General features: G+C 43.4%; 1 protein-coding gene across 1 annotated transcript; it reads left to right on the top strand.

The window, feature by feature from the left end:
* Positions 1–550: 550 nt before the first annotated feature.
* On the top strand, positions 551–6,780 carry LOC121839345 (repetitive proline-rich cell wall protein 1-like). The gene is made up of 4 exons (XM_042297806.1): positions 551–644; positions 1,067–1,173; positions 6,221–6,547; positions 6,592–6,780. Exons 1-4 carry the CDS (start codon positions 551–553, stop codon positions 6,778–6,780), a joined length of 717 nt encoding a protein of 238 aa, XP_042153740.1.
* Positions 6,781–15,624: the final 8,844 nt, after the last annotated feature.

Raw genomic sequence — 15,624 nt, forward strand, 5'->3', positions numbered from 1 at the left:
TGGACCTCTGAGTCCTGGTGAAAATAGGTAGCTAGCTAAGTGGTGGGGATATCGTTGAGATGGTAAGAGCCTGGGTGTAATCCCCTTATATCCCCACCAACAGATACGGCCTCACAGTTAGAAAGCTGCTGGAACGGCACATTGGAACAAAACACAGTGTCGTACAAGCAGGGCTTTGGTCCGTGTTCGTTTCGGAGCTTGGATTAAGAGTTGTTTTCATTTGATTTGTGTATGTGTGTGTGCGAGTTTGTGCACGCCTGTCCACGTTGCGGCAGATCGCCTCCATATGTCTTGAAAGTTCACAAAAGACAAAAAGTCAATGTCATTTCAACATAGCAGAACACAAAGTCCTCTAAACAGTCTCAGACAAAGAAAACAGCTGTTGCTCAATGAGCTAACAAATGTTGGCCATGACATTGAGTCCTCCAGCTAGTTTGCAGGTGGGTCCGTTTCTCCTGAGCGCAGCCCATTGGTCTGTTGGTAATTCACCTCATTTGGAGGTTGTAAATAATGCCTGGTGCCATGGCTTCAGTGGCGCGTGGACTAGGAAATGGCCTTCTGGAGGCGAGGAGAGGAGATCTGTGTGCCTGACCTGAGACCGGAGCCACTGCATGGCTCGCTGGTTACAGCTGCCACGCAGCCAGGTAACATTGACCAGTTAATTGTTTGTTTATCATTTCTAGGAGGATGAGAAGAGGCCAAGGCTTCCACTGCGAACGTGGACACTAACTCTTTTTCTCTCTACCTATCATCCTCTCACTTTTTTCCAAGGTTATTTCCCACTATTGATGACATGATGAGCCTTTGGGGGAATGATTGTGTGAGAGTCCATCTGTTTCAAGGAGTAGCTTTGTCTGTGTGTTGTGTTGTATGTTTGTCATAAGTGGACATTAGCTTTCCTATTTATCTGAACTTTCACTGATCTATGCATGCTTTCACCAATGATTGACCTTAATTGATTGCATGTGTGTGCTGTGACTTGGAGATTTGCTGTGCTTAATATAATTATTATTTTTAATCCACCCTCTTAATTGGAGCATCCCCCTAAAACACATCTCTCTTTCAGTGCTGTTCACGCCCTCCGCTTCCTTTTATAACCTGTGTTCGAGTCGAGCACCTCTGTCAGGCCAGAGAAGATGCGTGTCCATGGCGCTGGAGTACAAGATGCAAGCTGTCGGTCCACACTACAAAACGTCTGAGCTGTGGAGCTCTGGTTTATGCTAGCTCTTAGTGGGATCCGTTCAGGGTTGTTGACTATCGTTTGTCTTTTGTAGTTCTGGCTCCAAGTGCCACTCCCCGTGCTCACGGTGGTGGATTCGCCAGGTATTTGTAACGATTAATGATATACGATGTAACTTATTCCTCTTAAAGTGACAGTAATGTGATTGTAGTCCTAGGTATTACTGTCTAAGTAGTGCCAAACAACCATCCGGATCTGTCTTGATTTACTGTTATTAATACTGGCAAAGTTGAAATCGAATACGGCCAGTTGGTTTTAAATGTTGTAACTGAAAGAGCTTTGTAATGTTATATTTTTTTAATGTAAAGTGTTGTTTGATCCATTGCATTGCTCATGACCCAACTCAAAGGTGACCTGTCTCGAACCTGTGTTATGTTCTGGTTGAGGTGTTCCCCCTCAGGAACTGGCGTAGTCTGGTAGTTGAACAATTTTATTCACAGCCCCTCTCGGCCAGGGTGTGTGTTTGTGCATCTATACTCCATTCTTCTAAAAATGATTCACTTTAAAGAGCATTTATTCTTCATCATACAGTATACACATGCTGCCACTGTGAATAAGGTCAGAGTGCATGTAGCCTCATCCCTGGGCTAAATTGCTACAGCATATAGAGCCTGCAAATACCAAAACAAAGTGGGACTTGAAAGAGCCGTGGGTTCAAATCGAGGCGGGAGAGAAACTGCAACAGTTGTATTAGATGGGACTTAGAAAAATTCAGAAAATCGCCAATAAATATTCTATCACAGCGACCATATTTTTTGGGATGCCCAATTTGATTCTGAATTTAGGCCATAGAGAAAGCATCCCTATAGAGTTCCCATTGTGGCATCTAAAAGCACACAGGCAGCGCCATTCAGGCAATCTCTACTTTGAATTAGTCAGTTTTCTTCGTCATGATTGGCTGATCCCTCCTGGTTGGACAAGACTCCGGGTCATCAGGAGGGATCAGCCAATGAAGTTGGAAGCCCCACCCAGTTGACTACATTAAAGTGGTAGAAGCCCCAGATGGCACTGCCCGTGCTGATGTGGCCTTTTGGCCACTGGAAGCCTCTATCATTCTCTATGGTTTGGGTATACAACAAATGTGAAAACAGTTCTAAAAGACTTCCTTGTTTAGCCTAAATCACTTGCACTGCTCACACTTGGAAATCCAAAATGTAGAGGGGAGGTGCTATGGTGATGGCCAGAGATTAGCCGATGAAAATCCAGTGGGAGTTTTTCCCGCTCCTGCCTTAGGCTTCATTCTAGTTCCTTGTGAAACCAGCTGGTGGACGAGATTAGTGTATGCTAGTCTAGCACCCCCAGACAACAGTTGACAATCAATCCCCTGTGCAGCATTAGTAAGATGGGGATCAAATGCCTTGAGTGAAAGCCTAATGCGAGGGGCTTGACAACTTCTCAATTCAGCCTCCTGAGTGGCGCAGCGATCGAAGAGACTGCATCGCAGTGCTTGAGACGTCACTACAGACCCTGGTTCGATCCCAGGCTGTGTCGCAGCCGACCGCAACCAGGAGACCCATGAGGCAGCGCACAATTGAACCAGCGTGGTCTGGGTGAGTGGAGGGTTTGGCGGGCCGGGATGTCCTTGTCCCATCATGCTCTAGCGGATCCTCGTGGCAGGCCGGGCGCATGCACACTGACTTCGGTCGCCAGTTGTACAGTGTTTCGTCGGACACATTGGTGCAGCTGGCTTCCGGGTTAAGTGAGCAGTGTGTCAAGAAGCAGTGCAGCTTGGTAGGGTCGCGTTTCGGAGCACGCATGGCTCTTGACCTTTGCCGCTTCCGAGTCCGGCGATGGGACAAGACTGTAACTACCAATTGGATATCACGAAAAAGAGGGAAAAAGTATATTTAAAAAAACTCAATTCATTCTAATTTGCAGATAGAAAACAAATGCATTTGAAGTGTCAGAATTTCCTCATGATCACTTTGACGACCCAATGTGCTTTGCTTCGGGTAAAAACCTGTACGTAAAATCAGCGTGCATATTTGGTGGACATTTTTTGGAGTTGTCAACCAACGTGAATTCTACTTTAAATAAACCAAAGTTTAAAATCTTGTTGATTTGTGATTGAAATCTGGTTAAAAGACCATTGTGTTTCCAACCAAAAATTCCATTGAAGTTCAACGGCAGCATGTTGACAAATGACATTGATAGAATGTAAGTTCCACATAGTTTTGCCCTGTGCTGGTCAGAGTGGTATTATGCAAAAACATGGTAGAGGACGGAAGACTCCCAGACAGAGGGGCCTGACTTGGGTCAATGCCATCACCTCGACTGCAAGGCAAAAAGACCCAGGGGCCAGTCAATGCTATCAAAGGTCTATTTCTGTATACATTCCAAAATACCATGAGGATGATGATCTCTCTCCCATCGATCACCAAGGTCTACATATCTTTAGACAGCATTGATTCTATATTGGCTTGTGTATTCCAGGAAGCATTAACAGACAAGCTTGTGTGAAGTGGTGTGTGTGTAAGCCTTTGCGTATGCATGTGTTTGTATGAGAGAGACAAGAATAGTGGAATGGGTGAATAACAAATGTCTTTGATTTCAGATGCATGGGCGGAGAGGAGCTCAGGTAACAAGGGATTTCACCAAGAGAATGTAGGCCTATTCGCTATGTCAAGGGGTTTCGCCACATGAAAAATAGAGTCCAACAACAGATCTATTTCAATGCACATTTCCTATAAGCCTATAGTGCCTTTCTATCAAAAACTCTACTTTAAAAATAGCATTGTGATGGTTTGAGGAAGAACGATGGAAAAAGTCTCCTCAGGGCAATAGTCTTTCACAACCCCACTACTTGTTCTTTCAATCAGGCGTGCAGCAGCAGTGTTCAGTGTTATCTCCCAAACTGCTGTTTGTTTTGATAGAGCGGCCTGCTACCCCAATTGGCGTTCACTTGTCACAGCTGCGAGCTAAATCAGAGCCTCACACGGCCTCAATATTTCCCGACACCCTCAGAAGCCTCTTATACTCTGATACTCCCGCCACAGTTTCCCACAGCAACAACATTTGTCTCCTTTGCCACCAGCCCTCCGACTTCCTTTGCTAAATGGATGCTTTACGAAATATATTCTTTGGTGTGTGGCGCTAATCTATGGCTGCCTTTTAATGAAACTATGAGGAATTACCACTATCCAACATCAAAATGCTTCAATTATGGATTAACATCCCGAAATTCATTAGCAGACGAATGCCAAGCTCCAATGGTGCCCCATTGAAAAATAATAGCAAGTACTTAAAAAAAAAAAATTGCGGTTACTGATTTGGCTGACAACTTTTCAGAGATGCACAGATATGATGCATGTTGATAATACTACAGGCGTGTCTTGTGCTTAACATTAATGTGGTATGAATCCTGTTTGACTTTGAGGAATATTAGGAGAAATCCCTCAGAAAGGCAACACATAAGCTTTTACATAAAACATATGAGCTATAGTTCACGAGGCTGAGAAATTATATTTTCATGTAAGACTAGAGCCAAGGCCACTAAAATGTACTAATTAAGCCATCATTTGAAGCTAATTATCATGAAGCATTATGCTCTTTGAAATCTAGAAGACACAATATATACATTTCAAATAGTCATTAATAATGCAATGTTTCACCCAGTTCTAAAAACATTAACAGCCGAACTACAATTCATTGTTTGATCACACTGAAATAACCAGAAGCTAGTTGTGTGACAAAATACCATTAACATGCTTATTGAGGGCCAGAAGGGATCAACAAATTTGAATAGTATTGTTCCCTAAAAGCAATGCATGCAACGGCTTTGAAGTAATGTGCTGTACAAACCAAGGTTCAATTAGGTTGCTTAAACTCCAAGGGAGGGTTCTACACTATATACAATGCATCACAGAATTACATATTAGAACTAATTTGATAGGATCCCTGTGCAGTGCATAGCCTTTACCCATACGTTTGTATTAGATTCTTCAACCCCGGTTGGCATTCAGGTGGATTCAATATACTGAACATTGCAGATAGAAATGCAAGGAATAGAGCTAACTTGACTCCTTACTCTATACATGTCAGAGAAGCATGTCTATTCTATGCAATATAGTTCTATTAACAGGGCCCTCGATCATGGTGGTAGAGCTAATCACTTGTCAATATCAGAGTCTCTGTCAGTCTCCCTCGTTGGCTACATGATGGACTGCCCCTCCTCACTCCCTGAACACATTTCAACCACTGGGGCAAGGCCCCCATTTAACATGACATGATTAAGACATGGAGGAAGGAAGGATTGTGAGTGGGAAGGTGTGTGTGGGGAATGGGTTAGACTTAGAGATGTGTAAGTGTGTGTAGCAGGTTAGAGCTTACCATTGTCACCCACCACCCTACTTCCTCATTCTCATACCAGTCAGATCCCAATTCATTCGCTGGGAAGAACTCTTCCCCATCAAGCCAATCATCTGAGAGGAGTAGAAGAAGAGCGAGTGGGCGGCTTCATCTGATTCAGTCAAATACTAATGTGGAATGTATCACCCAGTATACAGATATACCATCCCCACCTCTCCAAGCCTCCTCTCTCCAACCTCTCCCCTCTCCAACCTTCCCCTCTCTCCAACCTCCCCAACCTCTCCAAGCCTACTCTCTCCAACCTCCCCGTCTCTTCAACCTCCCCGTCTCTCCAATCTCCCAAAGCCCCCTCTCTCAAAGCATCCTCTCTCCAACCTCCCCCTCTCTCCAACCTTCCCAACCTCCCTGCCTCTCCAACCTCTCCAAGCCTACTCTCTCCAACCTCCCCGTCTCTCCAACCTCGCCATCTCTCCAATCTCCCAAAGCCTCCTCTCTCAAAGCATCATCTCTGCAACCTCCCCCTTTCTCAACCCCTCTCTCTCCAACCCCCCTCCACTCTCCAAGCCTCCTCTCTCCAAGCCTCCTCTCTCCAAGCCTCCTCTCTCAAAGCATCATCTCCGCAACCTCCCCCTTTCTCCAACCCCCTCTCTCCAACCCCCTCCACTCTCCAAGCCTCCGCTCTCCAAGCCTCCGCTCTCCAAGCCTCCGCTCTCCAAGCCTCCGCTCTCCAAGCCTCCGCTCTCCAAGCCTCCTCTCTCCAAGCCTCCTCTCTCCAAGCCTCCGCTCTCCAAGCCTCCGCTCTCCAAGCCTCCGCTCTCCAAGCCTCCTCTCTCCAAGCCTCCGCTCTCCAAGCCTCCGCTCTCCAAGCCTCCGCTCTCCAAGCCTCCGCTCTCCAAGCCTCCTCTCTCCAAGCCTCCGCTCTCCAAGCCTCCGCTCTCCAAGCCTCCGCTCTCCAAGCCTCCGCTCTCCAAGCCTCCTCTCCAAGCCTCCGCTCTCCAAGCCTCCGCTCTCCAAGCCTCCGCTCTCCAAGCCTCCTCTCCAAGCCTCCGCTCTCCAAGCCTCCGCTCTCCAAGCCTCCTCTCTCCAAGCCTCCGCTCTCCAAGCCTCCGCTCTCCAAGCCTCCGCTCTCCAAGCCTCCTCTCTCCAAGCCTCCGCTCTCCATGCCTCCACTCTCCATGCCTCCGCTCTCCATGCCTCCGCTCATCTCTAAGCAGACCATCAAGCCATTGTAAAACTGACAGCCATAGGCTGCATTTAGACAGGCAGCCAAATTCTGATGTTTTTTTTCACTAAATTGGTATTTTGACCAATGAGATCAGCCATTGTAAAACTGAGCGCCATAATGTTCCGGAGCCGTAGGGGCTCATTAGGATGTATAAACCTACACAGCACCTTCATTCATATTCTCCATAAACTGCCGGGGCTAGATATATATATTTTTTGCCTGCCTTGTGACAGGGAGGGTGGACAATAAACCTGCAATAATATTCATGCCACAAGATTGATTTGCAAAATATACTCAGCAAAAGAATAAAAGTCCTCTCACTGACAACTGCATTTATTTAGAGCAAACTTAACATGTGTAAATATTTGTATGAACATAACAAGATTCAACAACCGAGACATAAACTGAACAAGTTACACAGACATGTGACTAACAGAAATGGAATAATGTGTCCCTGAACAAAGGGGGGGTGTCAAAATCAAAAGTAACAGTCAGTATCTGGTGTGGCCACCAGCTGCATTAAGTACTGCAGAGCATCTCCTCCTCATGGACTGCACCAGATTTGCCAGTTCTTGCTGTGAGATGTTACCCCACTCCTCAAACAAAGGCACCTGCAAGTTCCCGTACATTTCTGGGGGGGGGAATGGCCCTTGCCCTCACCCTCCGATCCAACAGGTCCCAGACGTGCTCGATCCGGGCTCTTCGCTGGCCATGGCAGAACACTGACATTCCTGTTTTGCAGGAAATTACGCACAGAACGAGCAGTATGGCTGGTAGCATTGTCATGCTGGAGGATCATGTCAGGATGAGCCTGCAGGAAGTGTACCACATGAGGGAGGAGGATGTCTTTCCTGTAACGCACAGCGTTGAGATTACCTGCAATGAAAACAAGCTCAGTTCGATGATGCTGTGACACACCGCCTCAGACCATGACGGACCCTCCACCTCCAAATCGATCCCGCTCCAGAGTACAGGCCTCGGTGTGAATCTGAATAAGTCAGGGCTTTGACTGTGTATATGTATATAAATGGCGGTGAATGAATGAATGGAAGTGTCAAAGATCTACAGTACCAGTCAAAAGTTTGGACACACCTACTCATTCAAGGGTTTTTCTTTATTTTTTTTACTATTTTCTACATTGTAGAATAATAGTGAAGACATCAATACTATGAAATAGCACATATGGAATCATGTTGTAACCTAAAAAGTGTTAAATCAAAATACATTTTATATTTGAGATTCTTCACAGTAGCCACCCTTTGCCTTGATGACAGCTTTACACACTCTTGGCATTCTCTCAGCCAGCTTCATGAGGTAGTCACGTGGAATGCATTTTAATCAACAGGTGTGCCTTGTTAAAAGTTCATTTGTGACCAGTTCCGGGAAACTAGGCGTAGGTTGCAGGTCACTACCTCACAGGAGAGCCGTTTAAACGTAATCCCTTCTCAAATATGTGAACTCCCATGTGCCTTAATAAGAAACTCGTAGGCCATCGATAAATACAAATACAATTGTTAAATTACGAGCCTAGTTAATGTATCAAAAGAAAAAGTCAGCAACCTTCCCGCTAGACATGATTGGCTGAGATAATGAGTGGGCTGGACATGCCAAGATGAGTATAGCACGCCTCTGTCTATTTGAGCTGGTCAATAAGTCTAGGTAATCCTGTCTAACAAGGCTTTTTTATTTTTTATTGTGTATTAAGTGTTGGTCTCCACTTTCTGGAGGACCGAGTTTTGAAATCAGTGAAATTCGACTATGATAGCTAAGGAGATAGAGAAAACACCTGTCTCCGGATTACATCTTCAAACTAAAGGCAAACATGGCATCCGACAGGAGACGCAGAGTAACCTCTGCTGCAGAGGATAGGTTCATTAGATTTAACTGCACCTCAGATTGCAATCCAAATAAATGCTTCACAGAATTCAAGTAACAGACACATCTCAACATCAACTGTTCTGAGGAGACTGCATGAATCAGGCTTTCATGGTCGAATTGCTGCAAAGAAACCACTACTAAAGGACACCAATATGAAGAAGAGACTTGCTTGGCTCAAGAAACACGAGCGGTGGAAATCTGTCGTTTGGTCTGAAGTCCAACCGCCGTGTCTTTGTGAGACGAAGTGTAGGTGAACGGATTAAATATACGTGTGTAGTTCCCACTGTAAAGCATGGAGGAGGTGGTATGATGGTGTGTGGGTGCTTTGCTGGTGACACTGTCTGTGATTTATTTAGAATTCGAGGCTCACTTAACCAGCATGTCTACCACAGCATTCTGCAGCAACACACCATCCCATCTGGTTTGGGCTTAGTGGGACTATCATTTGTTTTTCAACAGGACAATAACCCAACACACATCCAGGCTGTGTAACGGCTATTTGACCAAGAAGAAGAGTGATGGAGTGCTGCATCAGATGACCTGGCCTCCACAATCACCCGACCTCAACCCAATTGAGATGGTTTGGGATGAGTTGGACCGCAGAGTGAAGGAAAAGCAGCTAACAAGTGCTCAGCATATGTGAGAACTCCTTCAAGACTGTTGGAAAAGCATTCCAGGTGAAGCTGGTTGAGAGAATGCCAAGAGTGTGCAAAGCTGTCATCAAGGCAAAGGGTGGCTACTTTGAAGAATCTCAAATATAACATATATTTTGATTTGATTAACACTTTTTAGGTTACTACTTGATTCCATATGTTTAATTTCATAGTTTTTAATGACTAGGTGCGTACAGACTTTTGACGAGTACTGTATATGAAAATGTTTGTTGGGGTACATATTCAGTACAGTAACCATTTTCCTCCCCTACTTATATTTTTGGACTGTACAATCTGCAAAATAGGATTTGATACTGATTACAATGAGCAAAGGAAAAAGTGTTCCTGGTATTTCACCCTGGGCAGAGAGGGAGAGATAGAGTGAGGGCTGGGGGTTAAGAGAGAGAGAGAGAGAGAGAGAGAGAGAGTGAACAACAGATGGCGAGAAAGAGACACAAAGGTAATGACAGAGGTGGAGAGAGAACGGGCGAATGAAAACCGTGAGAGAGCAAGAAATTATTGCTATGATGATATAACTCGGAGAATGATTCATTTCTCTCCACCGTGCAAAGTTCAATATGTGAATTCCACAGAAGCTCTGAGTAGCATCAGAAGCAGCAGTCAGAATTACAGGGCCCACGGTGCTCTCAGAATCTGATTTCCAGAGTCAAAACAGGCCCAGAAGATCACACCTCTTATCTCTCACATACCTACAGTGTATTGAAGCTCCCGTAAATTCTACCTTCTCTGAATCCAAATCTGTTTGTTCAACTTACAGCTAACTAGGTCACTAACATGATAGTTGACAGTGGTGTGTTTGTGTGTCTATGCTTTGTGTGCTTTGTGTGCTTTGTGTGCTTTGTGTGCTTTGTGTGCTTTGTGTGCTTTGTGTGCTTTGTGTGAGTGAGTGAGTGAGTGAGTGAGTGAGTGAGTGAGTGAGTGAGTGAGTGAGTGAGTGTGTGAGTGAGTGAGAGACAGAGAGAGTGAGAGCGATCATATTCTAAATGAAATGATGAAACATAAAGAACACATATTCCAATTGGCTATACTTAAACTCTTTACATCATCTGCAGCTCTGGCATCTTACCCAATATTTTGAACCAAGGACTGATCACCCCAATCCACAAAAGTGTAGACAAATTTGACCCCAATAATTAATATGGAATCTGCGTCAACAGCATTCTCGGAAAAATCATCTGCAGTATCATCAACATCAGACTCCACCATTTCCTCAGTGAAAACAATGTCCTGAACAAATTTCAAATTGGCTTCTTACCAACATACCATACGACAGGCCACGTAGATACACCCTTATTGACAAACAAACTAAACAAAAGCAGTCTTCTCATGCTTTGTCGATTTCATGAGGGTCTGCGATACAAATTGATGGAAAGCGTATTACATATTACATTACAAAATCTATGTACACAAAGTGTGCAGTTAAAATTGGCAATAAACACAGATTTATTTTCTCAGGGCCGTGGGGTGAGACAGGGATGCAGCTTGAACCTAATCAAAATGCATTTGTCATGGGCGGCAGGGTAGCCGGCAGGGTCGGCAGGGTAGCCTAGTGGTTAGAGCGTTGGACTAGTAACCGGAAGGTTGCAAGCTCAAACCCCCGAGCTGACAAGGTACAAATATGTCATTCTGCCCCCGAACAGGCAGTTAACCCACTGTTCCTAGGCCGTCATTGAAAATAAGAATTTGTTCTTAACTGACATGCCTAGTTAAATAAAGAAAAACATTTATTAAATGCAATTAAGTAAGCATTTGACAAATACAATTTGATTTGATTCAAGCTGCATCCCTGTCTCACCCCACAATGCAGAGAGAGGAAATAATAGAAATAATAGAAATGTATTTAAAAATAAATACACAATGAGTGACGATAACTTGACCCCCACCCTCTTCAACATATACTGTTTATAAATGAATTAGCGAGGGCACTAGAACAGTCTGCAGCACCCGGCCTAACCCTACCGGAGTAGCCAGGACAACAAATACAAATTCTATCTAGACACTGTTGCCCTAGAGCACACAAAGAACTATACCTACCTCAGCCTAAACATTAACACCGCAGGACACTTTCACGAGGCTGTGAACAATCTTAGGGACAAGGCAAGAAGGGCAATATACGACATCAAAAGGAACATAGAACTCAACATCCCAATTAGTATCTGGCTAGAAATACTAAATAAATCAGATGTAGAACCCATTGCTCTCTATGGTTGTGAGGTCTGGGGTTCGCTCACCAACCAAGAATACACAAAATGGGACAAACACTCAATTTAGACTGCATGCTGAATTCTGCCCCAAAAAATACTTGTGTACAACACAAAACACCAAACAATGCATGCAGAGTCAAATTAGGACTATACCCTCTAGTTATCAAAATCCAGAAAAGATCTGTTAAATTCTACAACCACCTACAAAAAAAGCTATGCCCACACATTCCACCACAAAGCCCTCACCTACAGAGAGATTAACCTAGAGAAGAGTCCCCTTAGCCAGCTGGTTCTGGAGCTCTGTTCACAAATACAAACAGACTCCACAGAGCCCGGGGCAGCAACAAAATTAGACCCAACCAAATTATGAGAAAGCAAAGAGATTACTTGACACACTGGAAAGAATTAAACAAAGAAAACGGAGCGAATTGGAATGCTATCTGGCACTAAACAGAGAGTACACAGTGGCAGAATTCCTGACCACTGTGCCTGAACCAAAATTAAGAAAATCATTGACTGTACAGACTCAGTGAGCATAGCCTTGCTATTGAGAGACCACCATAGGCAGACCTGGCTCTTGAGAAAAGACAGGCTATGTACTCACTGCCCACAAAATGAGGTGGAAACTGAGCTACACTTCCTTACCTCCTGCCAAATGTATCTATAATGACAGCATTGGAGATACATATTTCCCACAGTTCACACAGACCCACAAATAATTTGAAAACAAAGCAAAACATTGATAAACTCCCATATACGTTAGGCGAAGTACTGCAGTGTGCAATCACATCGGCAAGATTTGTGACCCCGTTGCCATGAGTAAAGGGCAACCAGTGGAGCAGAAACATTGTAAATGCCACCAATATTTATCTTCCCCTACTATTCGTACTACAACTATTTGCACATTGCTAAAACACTGTACATACAGTGCCTTCAGAAAGTATTCACACCCCTTGGCTTGTTCCACATTTTGTTGCATTACAGCCTGACGTTATAATGGATTCAATTTAAATGTTACTTTGTCCCAATACCCCATAACGTCAAAGTGGAATTATGTTTTTAGAAATGCATTTAAAAACAAAAAGCTGACATGTCTAGCATCAATAAGTATTCAAACCCTTTGTTATGGCAAGTCTAAATAAGTTGAGGAGTAAAAATGTGCTTAACATGTCAGATAATAATTTGCATGAACTCACTCTGTGTGCAATAATAGTGGTTAACATGATTTTTGAATGCCTACTGTACCTTTTCTCTGTACCCCACACATACAATTATCTGTAAGGTCCCTCAGTGGAGCAGTGATTTTTCAAACAGATTCAACCACAGGGACCAGGGAGGTTTTCCAATGCCTCAAAAAGAAGGCCACCTAAGCAAACATTGAATATCCCTTTGAGCCTTGTGAAGTTATTAATTTGGATGGTGTATCAATACACCCAGTCACTACAAAGATACAGGGGTCCTTCATGACTCAGTTGCCAGAGAGGAAGGAAACCGCTCAGTGATTTGACCATGAGGCCAATGTTGACTTTAAAACAGTTTAAAGGCTGTGATAGGAGAAAGCTGAATATTACTAGTTAGTCCACAATACTAACCTAAAGGACAGCGTGAAAAGAAGGAAGCCTGTACTGAATAAAAATATTCCAAAACATCCATCCTGTTTGCAACAAGGCACTAAGGTAAAACTGCTAAAAATGTGGCAAAGAAATGTACTTTATGTCCTGAATACAAAGTGTTCTGTTTGGGGTAAATCTAACAACACATCACTGAGTACCACGCTTCATGTTTTCAAGCATGATTGTGGCTGCATAATGTTATGGGTATGTTTGTCATCGGCAAGGACTAAGGAGTGTTTTTAGGATAAAAATAAACAGAATAGAGCTAAGCACAGGCAAACTCCTAGAGGAAAACCTGGTTCAGTTTGCTTTCCAATAGATGCCGGGAGACAATTTCACCTTTCAGCAGGACAATAACTTAAAACAAAAGGCCCAATATACACTGGAGTTGCTTACCAAGACAACATTGAATGTAGTGGCCTAGTTAAAGTTGACTTAAATCTGCTTGAAAATCTCTGGCAAATCCTGAAAATGTCTGTCTAGCAATGATCCCATTTTAATCCTACTTTGTAACACAACAAAATGTAGGTTTAACACTCGTCTGAAGAAGAGGGAGTGGACCAACGCGCAGCACGTGTTCATGATGTTTATTAAAATCTGAACACTAGAACAAAATAACAAAGAGCAAAAACGACAACAAACAGTTCTGTCAGGTGCAGACACTCAAAACAGAAAACAATTACCCACAAAACACAGCTGGGAAAAAGCTGCCTAAGTATGATACTCAATCAGAGACAACGATAGACAGCTGCCTCTGATTGAGAACCACACCCGGCAAAACACACAGAAATAGAAAACATAGAAATAAAGAAACTGGAATGCCCACCCGAATCACACCCTGGCCAACCTAAAATAGAGAATAAAAGCCTCTCTATGGCCAGGGCGTGACAGTGGGAAAAGTCAAGAGGTGTGAATACTTTCTGAAGGCACTGTAGCTGATAATATAACACGTGAAATGTCTATATTTATGAATGCAATATTTACTGTTAAAATCAAATCTTTTTTTTGGCAATGTTGTTTTGTGTCCTCTCACTTTGACTTATTTCACTTGCTTTGGCAATGTAAACGTTTAAACACCTTAAAGTTACAGAAGGCAGAGAAAAAACATCCTAAACGAAATATAAGCATTGATATTAGTTGCCAGGGGTCTTCAACATGATTGTGTTTTGATGTATTTGTAATAACTTAAGACTTTTTCTGGTAGATGTTTTATAACACCCCTTAAAGAGAAAGAGCGAGGGGAAGCTACTCTCCTACAATGAGTCGGACCGTTTGGATGAATCTCTCCCATCACAGAAACATCTGGCTGTGAAACCGGTCCATAAAAGGCCCGTTGGCCGTGTGCGTCATGATTGACTAATTGAGCCCCTTCAAATGACAGCCTTCACAAAATCAAATGTCATCATCACGCAGGTGTATCGACAGAGGCTCATCCATAGTTAAAGAGAAATAGCTATTGCGATGGTTAAATCAGGTCAATCAACAAATCCAAATTCTTTACAGCCCAACTGTATTCCAGATCAAACTAATTGACAATATTAATAAGACCAAACTAATTGACAATACTAATAAGACCAAACTAATTGACAATACTAATAAGACCAAACTAATGGATGATGTCAAAGTGTTACAGATAAACCATGAAGGTGAAATAATTACACCAGCCTCGGTTGTCTTGACAGTTATCTGTCAGGTGGATTAAACTCTACGTATATTCAATTCAGTGTCTATTAACCATCATCTGTGATGCTATATGCAACAGCTAGTTAAGCAAGCAAACCAGGCAAGGTGCTGTCACAACTGAAGCGCGCATGAGGCTGTTCAGTAAGACATCTTAACCCTCTGCAGTATCAATGAAAAGCTAGGTTGTGAAGGTTCTAAGCACCTAAAAGCTAGACTACATCCAGCTAACACCTATAATGTGGAAAGGCCGATTTCGTTTTTTTACATGTTTTTTTTATTTGTTATTTAACTAAGGAAAGATAGGGCAGAATACTGCCCCCTTTGGAGGAATTGCGTGCCCATAGTAAACAGGAACAAAATCTGTCAAAAATTGCTAATATATGCATATAATAATTATTATTGAATAGAAAACACTCTAAAGCTTCTAAAACCATTCAAATTATGTCTGTATGTAAAGCAGAACTCTCAGGGCAGCCATTCTCCCAAACTCTCTCTTGTCATCAGAAAAGTTGGGCCAACTTTGACGTCATCACCCCCACCATTCCCAACCAGCTACGGATCTGGGAACAGTTTCTATCTCTTCAGCGCGATGTCTCCTTTCAATGGGGCGTTTCATTGTGAGAATCGCACGCTCCCTCGCCCTTTGGCGGGCTAAAACCTTCGGGTCACGCGAAAATACATGCACTTCCATGCGCATGTCGCGTCTGGAGCTCTCTTTGTTCCAGGTTTCACCAAACGATGTCAGTTTATCTGTTCGAGCTGATAATTGTTTTGCACGTTTAGAACATCCTAAAGCTTG

Source organism: Oncorhynchus tshawytscha, linkage group LG15 (assembly GCF_018296145.1).
Source record: "Oncorhynchus tshawytscha isolate Ot180627B linkage group LG15, Otsh_v2.0, whole genome shotgun sequence".
Lineage (NCBI taxonomy): Eukaryota > Metazoa > Chordata > Actinopteri > Salmoniformes > Salmonidae > Oncorhynchus > Oncorhynchus tshawytscha.